Source organism: Gymnoscopelus braueri (genome assembly GCF_963280865.1).
Source record: "Gymnoscopelus braueri genome assembly, chromosome: 11".
In the NCBI taxonomy this organism is placed as follows: Eukaryota; Metazoa; Chordata; class Actinopteri; order Myctophiformes; family Myctophidae; genus Gymnoscopelus; species Gymnoscopelus braueri.
The window spans coordinates 28,238,292-28,254,670 of record NC_137613.1 but is presented as its reverse complement, the minus strand read 5'-3'; the positions used below and the strand labels follow the sequence as shown (position 1 = coordinate 28,254,670).

The 16,379-nt window shown below is 39.6% G+C and overlaps 1 protein-coding gene across 1 annotated transcript; it reads right to left on the bottom strand.

Moving 5' to 3' along the window:
* Positions 1-1,196: 1,196 nt before the first annotated feature.
* Positions 1,197-16,212, bottom strand: sacm1la (SAC1 like phosphatidylinositide phosphatase a). Its single transcript, XM_080441332.1, has 20 exons — positions 16,154-16,212; positions 13,733-13,830; positions 13,501-13,575; positions 12,973-13,100; positions 11,593-11,742; positions 10,417-10,476; positions 10,290-10,323; positions 9,678-9,779; positions 9,485-9,570; positions 9,187-9,273; positions 9,022-9,090; positions 8,780-8,859; positions 8,418-8,516; positions 7,762-7,900; positions 6,876-6,945; positions 6,676-6,748; positions 6,349-6,442; positions 5,044-5,136; positions 4,636-4,693; positions 1,197-3,597 (listed from the first exon to the last, which is right to left on the bottom strand). The coding sequence occupies exons 1-20, from the start codon at positions 16,180-16,182 to the stop codon at positions 3,461-3,463; spliced, it is 1,761 nt and encodes a 586-aa protein (XP_080297458.1). The 5' UTR covers positions 16,183-16,212; the 3' UTR covers positions 1,197-3,460.
* Between the last annotated feature and the right edge of the window lie 167 nt (positions 16,213-16,379).

The window sequence follows — 16,379 nt, the reverse complement described above, 5'->3', positions numbered from 1 at the left end:
TAGACATTACTGATATACATTAAACAAATCTGCAGGGTTTGTTCATTTCTGAAATGTGCTTTTTTTTTTTTTACATGAAATAATTATGTTCATACCAGTCCTGCATTCAAAACGTCTTAAAAGTTACAAAGATATTGGCATCAAAATATATACTGTGGAGTTTTGCTCTTTGACCACAGGTGAGCGTTCCACAGGCCTAGCCAGCACTCTGACGAGTGACGACATAGATCAGCACCTCGGACAGCGTCGGTGTTGTCAAACAATCAGGTATGATATTTACGTGATCATAGGCCATTCAATTACTATATGTTTATATGTGTTTGGGTTGTCTAATATGCTTGTTTAATTTATGTGATTAATACACGTTTTAATGTTCCTCAGAACTCTGCATTATTTTACCTGCTCTGCCATAGATATAAACAGTCCTTTTTACCGTTTTAAATAGGCCTATATTTAATGTAACCAATGAAATACCTTTTGTAGTGTAATTATACACTTATATGTGTAATGTTCCAAATATAATTTTCCAAATAAGCCCACAAAAGCATAAGCTTGACAAAAGATTTAAACCTTTTACTCCACAAAAAGTCCAACTAAGACATGACAGTCAAAGTTGCTCTGTTGGCTTTCAGCTCTCAACTGAGCCGAGCACCTGATGTCAATACTGACTCAACTGGCTACTGATACAATAAGCTGCTGACTTTAACGCCTCATTGTCTACATTAGTTAATTGTACAAGTCTTAGATGTCCATAGTAAATATTCCATTTTAAATGTAAATATAATACTAACATAATAACACACAATACAATAACAACAATACGCAAACTGATGCTGTGGCTAAGAAAGCCAGGCAAGGCCTATTCCACATGAGACAGCTGAAAAAATGTAAGGTGTCTCAAAAGACACATTGGTGAAGAACCTTCTTGGTAAGAAATGTATTCCAAGACTGGCCACTTATAGTCAGGGCCTGACTACTGTTCCCCAAGGTGCCAGAGCCTACTGGCAGGCTCAGGGTCACTGGCTCTGCGCAGTCAGTCAGGCGGACTGGGTTATTTGAATTATTTTTTGAAATTTCAATCGGAATCAATTGACTACCAGCTGTTTTGTGCGACAATAACACCCTCAAACGTTGAATCCGTCTCCTTTCTCAGCTGTCCTACCCACCTTAAACGTACAAAAGAAAATTCTATTAAATTATGTTCATTCAAGTTTATTGACAATCAAAGAATGCACTGAATAAAATTATCTCAAGGAATCAGAGAGCTGTGTGTGCTGAAAAGAAACAATTCAATTCACTCATTCCACAGCAAACAAATCAATTTTGATAATGCTCTCAAATACCTGGATCAAGAATTGTAGAAGGTAATTGTATAACTAATAAATCTTATCCATTATGCCGCTCTGTAACATGTCAACAAAACTAAGATCTGTAGATATACTGATTACATCTGAATTAAATTATACAATTCTCCAAACTTTAGGCTGTGTTGTTAATCAATGTTAGTGCTTGTCCGCTAACCACATCATCGAGTGGTTTTACCTATTACCTGTGCTTCAGCGATGGCCACACACATAATGTAACTTCCTGAGGGCCTAACTGCTTCCTTCCTCAAACTGACCCAATCCACTTTGTTAGAATGAGTACAATGTTCAAACAATAAGTCAAAGAGATTCTAAGTAAAACTAATACGGCGCTCTTGATGCACAGTGCATTATTTTTCCCATTGCTTTTCAGATTATACAATCACTCCTTTCCATCAATCACTGTAATCATAAGTAAAATTACATATTCACACAGTTCATTTAAGTGCACAATGTACAAACCAAAGTTACACAAAGATATCGGCTGCACAGTACTTCAGATTAAGTTGGTCATCATGGATTCTATCACATGTTTGAAAAACTAGTTTGGTGTCAGTACCATTAGATTAACATGGTTCCATAATGTTATTGAAAGTTCACTAATCATCTAAGACTAAATTGATACCCAAGAACATGACATCTGAATGCAATGGAATGTGAAATAAAAAAAAACGGATGAAAAGGCAAAGAAACAAATCACCTGAAAACACTACATTTTAAATCAACCTCAGTGCAAGAACCGATGTCATTTAACACTCCAATGATGATAATGTGTGTGAAAATAGCGTGCCCTCTCCATAGAGGGGGAGGTGGGGTGGGGGGCACTAACACAGTGATCCAAATGTATAACTAAATTAATATGGATTCATGGACAATCCCAATGACAGTGAGGAAACAGTTAATGAATGCCATTAAGAGACAGAACGATGGTTCATGGCAGTGGTTCTCAAACCTGTTAATTTCAAGGACCCCCACAACTCTGAGAGTGAACACATCCATGTGTACACTCTCAGAGTTACAGACCTGTTAAGAGTCCACTTTGAGAACCACTGGTTCATAGCACAGAAAGAATACCATCATCAAGGACACAACTGGTCCATGACTGCGAATCAAATGTAAATGTAAAGCTCTCATCACCAACCAGCATCACATACAGTACTGTATGCAGGAAACTCATTTAATGGTTTCTAAAAGTGCTAAACAGAGACACCAAGAAACTACCATAAGCCCTTACAAAAAGATAGCCATCATAGATACTTTCTGTGATGAGGTTAATAGGAAGACATTTGCCTCTACATGAGCCGATTAGATTAGACATACATTTGGACTAATTTAATTAGAAGTTCTGTAAGGCTTGTTACTACATTCAAGATGAAAACTTGTTCATGTGCATATAGATTGCTTTCCCAGCCATTTCAGGAAAGCTCTTATGTGTTTTAGTATGTGCACATCAAAGTGAGAGACCCCTTTAAACGTCGATATCTATGGCCCTATTACCTTTACGTATTTGGACTTCAGTGAAAAATCTTTAAGAAGTTTCAACTTTCAATATGGACCAGAATCTAGCCAGTGCCTAGGAAATCACTCTTAAAATATGCTTTCATATCTTACTTCAAACAATAGTAAACACATATCTTAAGTAATTAGCAGTAATGCACTAAAGTGCACAACTGTGGAATCCCACAAATGCTGAAGCAGTCACTAAAGTGCTATCAAAGACCCACTGTAATTAAATTGTGCCCTCTAGTGGCTGAACACCGGCAACATAGATTGCTGGAAACCTTCTCCAACACCACACAAACAAACACCCCTATTGAGATAAGGTCCATAAAATGTACATGAAGACGAGGAACTGAAGAAGTAAAATGCGGATCATGTGATGGAGGGCTGACTCCAGTACAGTGGGAGAAGTGTTCTGAGGAGATGGTATGTATCTCTTGTATTAAGGAAGAAAAGAACCGTTGCAGATTAGAAAATCGAACAAAATCAGTACAGAGTCCAGGCCTGCAGCAGACAGAGGGAGGAAGGGCAGAATGGAGGTATACGAGTCTGCCTGGTCCGAGAGCGGTTCCTCAGACGAGCATGGCTGCACAAGCTCAATCCATCTTCTCCTTCTGGACCAGCTTGGGGGCGTCCACAAAGTCCCGGCCGTTAAACATGATGATGGCAGCTGTGACTGCACCCGCGATGCCCCAGAACAGGATGTACGCCAGGGTTTCTGTCCAGGTGTCGCCTGGCAGAGAGACAAACATCAGTGTCCAAGACAGCATAACACACTCACACACACTCGCAGGAGCTGCCTGCTACTAACAATTATTTTCAGAATCAGAACCAATTCATCCGTTGATAATTTTTTCTATGAATCTATTTGATACATTTTAGACCATTATGCAATGCCAGTTCAGGGCGTGGTTGCATTTCGAGAACCAAACTTCACACCGACTTCACAGACACAGACACACATATATATATAGTAATAATTCACAACGTCATTTTAAATATAAGCCCTGCTGGAGTAAGAAGATTGTTCTTTGAGTGCCTGCATCCCGTTCTATTCCGCACAATGCCATGGTCTGCTTTTTGGTCCTGCTCGTGAACAGTCCTTTTTAATAAAACATATTTTTGTACTTTGAGAGACCATCTCAGTATTATTCTTGTCAGTTTGGTATGAAGGCCGTTAATGAGCAGTTTCACAAAGAATATAGAAACATAACGTAAAATTAGGTAAAAAGTTACCAACTATGGTAAATACTCATCACATATTATTCTTTTGCCTCCTTCCAATATACATGGAGTCTGACCAGGAGAGCGTTAATGCATTCAGAGGATCATGGCATTTCCCCGATCCGATCCTTGCTGAACAGGCGCCCCAATTGCATAATTTAAAATATAATCGACAGATTAATTGGCTAGTGAAGTGACAAGGACATGATCACTCGCTTGGCTTCTCACCCGTGAACACTGACTATTAGGTTTATTGGAGCCAGCCGGAGGCACTACCGCCGGGAACTGAACCCCCAAACAGACATCTTAAAATGTTGTATAAAACGTTTACCCAGTAATCAAAAACGTAATGTTTAATTTCATAACATGGAACAAAGACAAGCAGTTAGTTGTACATAGCAGGTATTAGACATTTCACACTATACACCACTGAACAGGTAATTTGATGACTAAAAGTTAAAACAAATTGTTTTTCGGTCGATCGATTAATCATTTCACCCTAAAGTACTTGAGATAAGATTCAGGGACACAGAAGATGACATCTTACCAGCCATGAGAAGGCAGATGACACACATGGAAAAGGCCACCACCATAATAGCTGGCAGCTGCATGGGGAAAAAGACGTACAAAAGTCTAATTCATAATTTGTCATATAACAGGTTCACCTGCCAGAAATAAATGAGGCTTCACAGTTTCAGGCCTGTCTCTCAATATCACAGTAACACTACCAATGTAAATAGTGGTGCAACAGTTAATCAAACTAATCGATTTAATAAATTATAAAATAAATGTTTTCCAAAAGTATTCAAAAATAGTGAAAATAGCTACAAGCTGATTGTGTGACACATACACAAAAGTCTATTTTACATTTCAAAGAGAAAAAAGTAATAGTTAGAATAATCACTAAGAAAATAATCGATAGTTGCAGCCCTACATGTAAATACTGAATACTGACCGCCAGGAACTTCCAGTCCTTCTGCACACGTAGTGGAGTAGGTCCGTCGGTTTCATCTAAAGCATAGTTACCCAGAAACATGTCAATGGAATCCTAGAAGAAATGACAAAGTCAGCTTACCAAGAATTTATTTTCCTTACACATTGTATTGTATTAACAACAAACCGAAATAACCAATCTACAAGCTTGCGATGCGACACGTTGGGAGCTTGTAGATTTGCTATTTTACTGCTATTATACTCCCAAGTAAGCATTAGACTATGGAATAATTTAAGTAAAGATCTGGAGATTGCGCCACATTTAACTAGCTAGGATTTTCTTTAATAATATAAAAATTGTGTTGGTATCTTTTAATGAATGGTGTAATTATGTTGTTTTTTTGTAACTTTGTTTTACTTTGAGAACCAGGTATGAAACGAGCATTTAATTACACTTCCTTTTTTTTCTTTTTTTATCCCCACGATTTTGTAACCCATTTTTTCACCCAGTGTTTACACTTTCACATGTTATCCTCTGAGTGGAATACATGTGTTGTTTATTATTTGCAGAAATACCATACCATCACAGATTTATTACCGGGTTTATTTCTCAACCTTGGATGAAGTTATCAGCTTATGCGAAATCCGTACCAAAATCATAAATGATCTGAAATGATCAATCTTGCAGGCACAAACTGGAACATCTGCAACTTCCTGGACATAAATCTCAATATAGCAGTTCCCTGCTTTTCAAGCCCACAAATGAGCGGTGTCTTTGTGATGGTCGAAGTGAAATTGGAGCTCCAAACAGTACTGTATCTAGAGAATTATTAATGATTCCAACAGTACCTGTTGAATAAAAAAATTTGCAAAGTGTTCATTACACTTCTCCTCTTTGTTTAGACCGCAAAACGAAATGCTGCGTTACACTTGAACCCTAACATTCTTATTCTGGGGGTAAGTAGGTCGGAGAGGCTTATTGTCCGTATCAGCTGAGAAACATTCAGCAGAAACATTCATTCAGACAAAATAGCAGATCTACAAGCACACAATGCATCGGACTGCATTATGTTATGAGCTTGTAGATCTGCTATTTTGAGCTAAGATATTTAATGCAGACCAAAAACAGGAAGGGGCCTACTGTAGTATAGAGCCCTTGGAATTCCGATCAACTAAGTAAAGGGAAAGGGTTTACGCAGTTTAAATGAATCTCACGTATGTGTTATTAGCTCTTGACAATGATTTCTGGAGATGTCTTAATAAAATGACGCCTTTACAAGTGACGCCAACCAATGTTCTACTGCGTGTGTGAAAGCGGTTCACGTACTTGTCTGAAGCCATCAGAGAAGTTGTTCTTGTAGTAGCGGATCATGGAGTTCCAGCCGTCCATTACGAGACCCCATTGAGTCCTCTTCCCTGTCCTAATGGATGAGACATCAGATCAGCCTCCACAAAACTAAATGTATCATCAAAGAAACCTGCCTGCTGGCAAAAATATGCTAGAAACTAAGAGATCATTTATACTTCTCACTACAACAGTGACAGTCGCTGTAAATAACTGTTTTTTAGAAAGCGTAGACGCCTTCATCACAATTAGGCTTGGTACAAATGATTTGTCTGACTGCATGTGTGTTGTGGTGATGCATTTCTGTACCTTGTGAAGTCTGTTTTCAAGGCTCCAGTTCCTGCATACTGTACAGCGCATGCATTAGCATTGTCAGCCCATGCTAGTTAGAGAGAGCACACACGCACACAGAAAACAGTGAGGGGGTAAGAAAGGCTATGTTTGGTTTTCATAGTACTCACTGTCCAAATCATGCTAAATACCTAACAATTGGCTTGTTAGCTTCTTACCATTGTTATAGATTTTCCCAAAGTCGGCCTGTTCTTCAAGTCGCTGGCCCACATTCAGAACCCCCATCCTCTGTGGACATTTATAAAACAATCAGAGTGAAGTGTAAATACTGTATATAAACACCCAGGGTATAATATAACTGCAAGATTTAATCTAGGTTTTTATTTCATGAATCTAGGTTAACATTTATTTTATTTAATAAATCAACAAATCGATTAGCGACTTAAGCCCTATTTTATTCTTTGTCGCACAACGGTATCGTGCACAAATAGTGACAACAGCAGATCCACATGCTCTAAACTTGTGAGCTTGTAGATCTTTTTGGACATTTCTGACCAATGAATTGTCGAAATTAGGGATTGATTATTAATCGATTATTTTATAAAATGATCGACTATTGATTAAATTGATTATTCGGTTAACTGTTGCATCCCTAGATTCCCTACAGTACTATGACGACAGTCAGCTCTATATTTGGGATTCAAAGATTCAGACGATTCCGAACTTCACTATAACTTCCAGAATAACATTAAAGTTCTAAAAAGGTAATAATATGTCTAATAGTTTGTGAGATTAACCCTGGATTTACAGACACAGACCATCTTCTAGACAGCTCGGAACCCTACAGAGTCACTCCATGAAAAACAAGTAGAGTGCAGACCTCCAGCAAAGACTATAAATCTCACCAGGTTGCTCACTGGAAAGTTTGGCTTGATAGTGGTGCAAAAGGAAAGGTCATGAGATCACCAAAATTGAGGGGTTTCTTCCTCTTAGAAGCGTGAAGGTGCATACTGTAGTAAAGTTCATGGTGTTCTGGTCATTACAATTCGACAAACTGACAAAATGATAGATGACATTACAGCACAACCTCTCTGTGTATTTCACCTGTAGTTGGGACTGGAGTGAGCGGCGGGCCAGCAGGCTCTGGATCACATTGGTTCTGTCCAGGCAGTCCATGCAGTTACTGCGGAACGTTCCCTTCTGCTGGGTGACAGTCGTTCCCACTGCGTTCACCATGAAGTAGCTGCAGATAGACAGAGATGCTGTGAATGCACACACTTTAGCCTATCCATCATACTGGGAAATAGGCTAAACCAAATGGACCATTTGGGTCCATTTGGTTCCATTTTTTATACTTGGAGAATACAGATGTGTAATCCCATTTGGTTCCTAACGAAAATGCTGTATCGAAAAGGAATATCTGATATTTTATTATGCCGTTTTCTCTAGAGTGTTGTTGTCGAAACAAGGCCTTAGACACAGTAAGTAGACAAAAAGGTACCATGTTATAATGACTAACAATGTTAGTCATTATAACTTTAAATGTTATAATGTGGACTTTAAATGTTATAATGTGGAACAAAGAAGACAATTCAAGCAGTGAATACCACACATAAGAAATGCATGCACTTTGCAACAGCGCACATTCACTTTATGTGAAGCAAATTATATTGCACTTCAACGAACAAAATGTGCTATATAAATACAGTTTGATTGATTGATGGATGGATTGATGGGAGGCTAGCTGTTGTATGAATTACCTGTATTCCTCTTGCGCCTCAGCTACAGCATCCACCAAGATCTGGAGGCGATCCCATCTCATCCGACTGCACTCTTTGTGGAAGTCAAACGCTATATAACTACAAAGAGTAAGATAGAGGTAAAGGTGTAACGTGTTATGATTGCATTATGAGTATGTATGAATGCTTATGACTGTAATTATACAGTGTTATAAGCAGATTGTAATGCATTATAATTATGATTGTAATGCATTATAGACATGGTATGCAAGCAAGTATTACCAAAATGGTAATTAAAATGCTAATTAAAATGAATTGGTCAAAAACAAACTGATGCCACTAGTACTATTGAAATAATATGAAAGTGGGGTTTGTCGACTTACTGGAGCATTCCATTAGCCATTCCATTTACCATCTTAGCAAAGGCCTCCTCTAGTGGCTTTTCTGAACCCTTCTGGTTCACCTGCATACAGTATAAAAGAATTATCCCATTTGATAATAAACCATGGTTTATTTCAATGCCAATACAAACAAGGCACACAAAGCTGATGTACAAGCTAGATCGGCTGTTTTCGTCGCACAACATTGGATGAGTATACATCAGGCTATAAATAGTAGAACTTACCAGATTCAGAATGGTTTGCTTCCCATAGATAAGCAGCTGAGAGTCAAAATGCCTTTGGAAACCATCCATCTAGAAATTATTTTCAAAAGATTGTTACATTTACGGCTCACCAGTGTGTTTCGTTGAATAGTGAGGAGCTGATATAAAAAATATGCATCAACTTACATGGTTGGTGGTTGAGCTGATTAGAGGTTTAGGTTTGTATTTGAGGTTGGGCCTCTGAGACCAGAAAAAGGGCATGGAGCCTCGTGTCTGTTAGAGAAAAACAGAACCATTAGAAATTTCTGGACATTTGCTTTAGAATACAGTGAAATTATTGCACTGCACAGCTCTGAAGATGAATTCATACTCTCATGGCGCAACTGTGTCTCTTGCCTAGAAGAACAGATGCTCGTACATCTGTTCTTTTTGGCAAGTGACACTGAACCTGCTACGCAGTAAATAAATTAGACTTAACACTTGCCTGTACAAATGAAGCCCGGGCTCCTTCATACAGAACAATCTGCTCAGTCTCCACAAAATTAGCAGCATGACCCTCTGAATCAATGCCTATAGAAAACACAGTTAGCAAGGGGATTAACTTCTTCCCATAGCCATTATCCAATGATGTCAGAAAACCACTAATGGCAATTGATGTGTCTGTAGTGTTCCGTTACCTCTGACATAGTAACGGACTCCGGCTCGGAAACAGCTCCTCCTGGATATAAGGATCCATTCAAAGATCTTTCCATTGATCCGGCATGGTTTCATCACAATGACTGGGCCGTAAAAGTCAAGGACAAGTACCAGTCTATGACGTATGACTCCAATTTGGGCAAGGTTTCAGCCTGATCAGAGCCCAATTGACTTCCATTTTAAAATGAAAGTTAAATATAAAAAATATATATAAAACATTTGTGGTAGAAAATGCATGAAGGTACTTATTGCCCAACTTGAAGTGTGGACAAGACATGTGGCACAGAGCCCTCAAGCGGATTGCAACATTAGCTCTGGACAAACACACACACACACACACACACACACACACACACACACACACACAAGTCCTGTTATACTCGACTGTGCACTGGTGTTATGCACTGAAAAGAGTCGATCTACAAGCTCACAACGCGTCGAACTGCGACGTGTTTTGAGCTTGCCATTTTCGGTGCATGACACAGGAAGGCAACCATGTATAAATGAAGCCTTATACAATAATCGGCTCTGCCTCCTACAGAGCCACGGCGTAAAGATCTAGACAAGAACCAGACACTGAGTCGAAAGGATACAGCCATGGACAACGGGAAGTGCAAATCGGTGAAGCTGTGAACAACGATAAGGAAGACGCAGTTAATATCAGAGATAAAACAAAGCTACCGTATGTCTGAAAGACAACAGTGGTGTTCTATCAGTCACCTCTGGCTGTGCAGCCAACTCTCTCAGGAGGTTCCCGTTCCACACAAACCTCTGATCTGCCTGAAAGTAGAAGAATCATGGTTAGGCATAGGCATATTTACCCATGATGCACTGAAGTAGAACCATTATAAATTATGCATAACTATTTGACCTGTTAATCACATGAACTCTACTGTCTCTATTCTGGGCATGTCAAAATCAGCCCAAAAATTGTTTTGCGAACAGATTTGGTGTAGAGGGAAAATGGAGGGGGCCAAGGATAGACCCCTGGTGGACTCCAGTCAACAAAGTATACAGGGTTTAAGTAGTTAATAATCTTCACTGTCAACCCTCACACCGACTAGTACTGATAGTAGTAATAATCATAATCATCATTATAATGTATGCTTTAAGTTTTGCAAGGTCACCATAAAATAAAAGTAATAAAGTCAATAGCAAGAATACAAAAAGACAAAGTCTACGCAATTATATTAATTTGAAAGCATTATAAACAAACACAATGTAATAAGGCAAGAGTTGTAAATAGTTTAGCAGATATCAGATGACAGAATGTTCCGCAGTACCTTGATACCAGTCAAACCAGTTAAACTAGTGTACACTAAATAGACTGTAGACAAAAATATCTTCCAAGTATAGTACAGTGTGTCTTACTAAAGATTATGTCAGTGTTTGTGTGGGTGTGCAGCTAGAAGCAGGAATGCTGGTAAAGGTAAAGAGCGAGAATTATTGGCTTTTCTGATGATGAAAACCTCCCAATCTGTCGTGGTGCAATGCAGCACTAAGCTAACTAAGTAAGTAAGTCTTTGTTTGGTAAAGCACATGTGTGTGTATGCATCCATTAACTACTTAAACCCTATGTACTTCATTGACTGGGGTCCGCTCAGGGCAGGGCCTATACTTGGTCCACTCCTTTTTCCAATCTCTTTGATGAAAAAAGCAGATCTATTGCGACGCATTGTAAGCTTGTAGATCTGCTATCTTGCCAGTTTTTGGCCGCATGTTTGCCCATTATGACATGCCCAGCATAGAATGGCTGAAAGGACATTTGTCACACTTTCCACATCATTTCCTAACTGGGCCCTGGGTCACAGGGTCACACATCTGACCTGTTAACCAACATGAACTCTAGCGTCTCTATTCTTCACGTCAAAATAGGCCAAGAGACACATGTCTTACCCTCTCCAGCAGACTCATCTCCTGGAAGTCAGGGCTGGTGTTAGCCAGCCTCTGCAGGGTGTGGGTCAGGTCATAGTCAGTGCAGAAGTAGAAGCCGTCTGTATTCAGCACGTTGTTAATCATAGACAGGAAGGTCTTATTCTCCTGAGTCTAGAGGAGGACAGAAAACAGGCTTTTAGCTCATCAGGCATTAGTTGGCTTAATCTTTCCTATGGATGTGAATCCTGGGAACTAATATGCTTGGGCTTTATATCACGATGACCAGCAACTCCGGGTGATTACACGCGTTCCGAATTTCTCTCAATTCCTGGTATGAAGTAAGATTTTTCAGTGGGTTGGCAAAATGTATATAACCTATATGATATGACACTGAATGAATGCACAGAGCCAATATTGAGGCTGAGATGCACTTTTTGTTTCCAATAGGTTCTGCTTGCGTTGGATACCTGTGTGGCGATGGATTCTGTGTGTGTGAGAGAAAGAGAAGGAGGGGGGGGGGGAGTGTGTGTCTGTTCGTGCTTGTTAGGTAGAAGATGATACACAGACAAGACCATTTAATGGATACTTGGCTGTAAATCTCTGTCATCTGATTACGAGCCCAGAAAGAAAACGACAATTTTGCAGTCCATCTTCAGAATATTGTAGTTTCACCACGGCATATCCATGTCAATAACATCCGCCGTCATATAATTACATAGCCTACTAGTGTAAGTGCAGTTGCATTCTCTTAGCACTCTCTACACTACACAACACTCCCTCCTTCTGTCCCCTGGATATGCCTCCACTCTTGCATCGTCAGCACCTAGCGTTCCTGTTTTTACCAATATCAGAGGTGGTGGTTGAGCAGCTTGTTCCCTGACTGTTAATACAACCTATCTACTTTCAAAGCTATTTATTAACTAATAGGAGAACAAAAAGCACAGGGTGATTTTTATAGATCCATATACTGTATGCTTTATATTTCTCGTGATGTTATTTAACTCCACTGTTTAGCAGGAGGTCAGATCTCTGAAGATGCCCATAATTTCTGTAGTGGCGGTTAATAGTGAAGTATGCAGTCACAACAAGGCAAGGCTGCTATTTCAATTAGCGCTACTAGAATAGCAGCATTGATTAATAATGTACACCGCTTGCTGCACTGAAATTAGATAGCATTGTGTGATTCCAGACAGCCAAGGCATCACCTCTCACTCAAGAGGTACAGTAACTCTCAAAGCTGCCATTTCTGCCAAAGTTCCACACACGTCTTCCTAAAGTTCCATCCCACCTGGTGGAACACAATAGGTTATGTTCAGGCTAAATGGGCATTTAGAGAGACCAAACCCCTGGTGCAAGTCAGTTGTTGTTGCTTTTTTAATGGGTAAGATTAGTATTGGTCACCTGGATCTCTGTGAGGTGCAGCACTGTCTTCTTATAGGAAATAATGTCAAAATCGACAGCCTTCCACACAGCATGGCCAAGGAGGCTGCCCACATTCCTCTTCTTGGTAATGACAATGAGGTACATTCCTGTGTGCATGCAAGGGTCGAATTAACAAATCTCTCAGTAATAAACCTGCAGTCATCTGTACATGTAACAATGTCAATAAATAATAAATAAATACAACATTATATATACACTGAATATATGCATATGTTTTTGTGCGGTAAAGTTGTAAACTCCAAACATCTGTAAACCTGCCAATAGAAGCCATGCACTAACATATTGTATCTTTTATTCATTGTATTTTCTTGATATCAAATTGTTTAATATAACTTATTCTTTCCTTCATGATCAATTAAGTATCCATCCATCCTGTTGTAAAGCTCAAATCATCTTTGCTTGCAAAGACATCCGTTATAAAACGTAACTGAACCAGGAGAGCAACAACAGCACTGCAGCGTGCCAATGATGTGTCTTGGTACCTACCTGCTACCAGACGAATGGTTCCCATCACACCACAGATGGGCCTGGTGAAAGCTGAGGGTGGAACATCTTTTTTCACTGCAAAAACAACAAACCAGCAAAATAAAATAAATGATATGACTGCTATATAAGTTTCACTCCAATCAGTGGCATACTGTATGTGTTGCTGTCTTTGAACAGCATTCCCATCAAAGGGCAAACTTATCCACAATCATGAATATCAAGCATTCTCAACCTGTGAGGGTCATCTCATTCGACACCCTGTCGATGGCCAGGACAGCGTCGGCCCCCTCATCACACGCCTCGATGAAGAACTTCTCTGGGGTTGTGTGCCTGAGAGAGAATATGAGGGACATGATGTTCAACTAACCTTCTTATAAGGGTTCAATTAGAAATAGTGATCATTCCAACTGTCAAACTGTCTGTATTGAACCTCAAATTTGATTGTTTCTCAGTTTGATACTAAAACCAAGCAAGTTACAGATTAGGCCTGGAGCCATTTATCGATTATTTTCTTAATGATTATTCTATTGATTACTTTTTCGATTCATCGAATAATCCAGAAGTGCACTTTTGGTATGTTTCTTTAAATTTGTATATATAAACAAATCGATTAACCACTTCAGCATTACTTTATACTTCATTGCACAATGGTGTCATGAAAACAATTTGTAGAAACAAACAAATTGTAGATCTGCTATTTTCACTATTAAATAATCTATTCTTTTTATAATCAATTAAATCGATTAGCTGTTGCAGCCCTATTACAGATGAGGCTCAGAAGGAAAAACAAAACTTAACAAGCACATGACTGAGTGACAGTAACCCTGTAATTTATGGCACAGCGGGTATATAAAACACTAAAGCCATTTAGATGGAAGAGGAAACTGTTGCAAAAGTACGTTCCCGTTGTCAAAAGATAGTCACGCACAGTAAAACGAGTAAGTAGTCAGTAAGTACAGCTATTGGTGTTTATTGAACACTTGTACCATAGTGGCTGTTTGTTGAGTAGAGAGCATAGCATATCAGCTTGATATCAGACACGTAATCACAATAATTCCTGGTATTATAACCACACAGCAAAATCATCATTGTTAATTAAACTGCCAGAGTGTAAAACAGGACTTATAAGAGGCCTATTTTAATGTAGCTGTTTAGAGTGTCTCTACTGCGGCAAGACAATCCTATGAGTTTTGTATGCCTGGCAATCTGGACATTGCAGCAAGAAGCCGTTGAATAAGAGATAAGCTGAGCTTTGCATTCTTTACATGGTAGAATATTGAAGGAATGAATAACCCTTCAATATCTTGTGTTTTATTGAGCCACTGCATGGACAAGTTGCACTTTTAAAATGTCCTCTCTCTGCAACACTTGTTTGTAGTATGGGACAGTATAGAGAAATACTTGTCCTGACGTTGTATGTATGAGAAGAAGCAACTCAGAGCTACACAAAACAGTCCTTTGTTGGGTTCCATAAGCTAAACCCTTCAAAACACACTCATGACGACATAGCAGCGTGCACTGACAACGTTAAATAAGTCACACACCAGTTCACACACCAGAGGCCAGTTCAGACCTTTAGACATTAGAAACACATGTTCAAACACATCATGTCTTTTGAAAGAGGAATGAATCAAGGTGTCAACCCTGATTCAGAGCATAGCATAGTGATGTGTCACACTTTGTACAAGTGTGTGATCTGACAAGTGCTGGTCTGGCAGCATTCATGTATTCTAGCTCCACACCCTGATGCCAAACAGGCCCAGCTAGATAAGCAGTCACTCCACGTTAAAATCACTTGCTGACAAAGCCAAATCACCTGAGGAGGGGCACCGTGGGGATTAAGGCTAGAATATGAGAATATCAATGTGCTATTGCAGGGGTCTTGGTACCCCGGGGGTCCTCAGGGGCCGCCACATTTTTTAAACATTAACCACTTCAACTCTAGCATCCCTTTTAACATTAGCCGAAAATAGCAGATCTACAAGCTCACAACGCCTCTGTGAGCTTGTAGATCTGCTATTTTCAGCAAAGAGGTTTGGTGTAGAGGGGAAAAAAGAGCAGACCAAGTACAAGTTTTGAGGGTTTAAGTGGTTAACTGTCTGAAAATACACACTAACATGGATCCAACACAACACATCCAACACAGCACTACACAATGATAGTGTTGTCAAACAAGTCTATGAAAGCTATCTATGAAAAACATTAATCTGCAACACAATTTTATACTTTATACTATAGTTATGTAGTAAGGGGTCCTTGCTTCATCTCTCCCTCAGCTAGGGGGTCCTTGGCCTGAAAAATACCTCTGTGCTATTGCATAATGCCACCTCGTCGCCCCATACATACTCCAAATAACACAAATTCACAGCCACCGTATCATATCATGCTTTGTCTTAAAAAACAATATACAAGGTCCAATGAAACGGTGCAGTCTTGAAGGATGGGCATCTGTCTGCCTGGAGCTGTCAGCCTGACAGACAACTTCAGTCGGATGATGTGTCAGAACACCGACTATCTGACCACCAGCAGCAATGCGATCACACAAAACACCTCGGTGTTTGCAAATGTAATACGTCGCTCGGCATGGATCGGATTAAATATAACTGTATAGACCAATATGCTGGCAATGGCAACTAAATTTCGCTGTACTTACAAATTATATCTCTCGTAGGCGGTCGCCATCTTCACTTCGTGTACCTGACCCTGGGTGACGTAAGAATGATACATGGTGTGGGATGTGGACGCGCCAGATCCGGCTTGTAACATCCCACAATGTGCATGTCTAAAACCATGGTGCTTTAATCCAACTTTACTCTCCAACATGGCAACCGCAGGAGGCGTGGCGATGGATTGGCTCAAAATATAATTAGAGAAACTAC

Bases quoted from the DNA above. Each gene is read 5' to 3' on its own strand.
- sacm1la (XM_080441332.1), bottom strand. From the start codon at position 16,182: ATGGCGACCGCCTACGAGAGATATAATTT. The intron at 8,860-9,021 runs GTAAGTTCTACT...TACTGTATGCAG, and splicing joins AGCAAACCATTCTGAATCTG to GTGAACCAGAAGGGTTCAGA. The intron at 4,694-5,043 runs GTCAGTATTCAG...TTCCCCATGCAG, and splicing joins AGGACTGGAAGTTCCTGGCG to CTGCCAGCTATTATGGTGGT.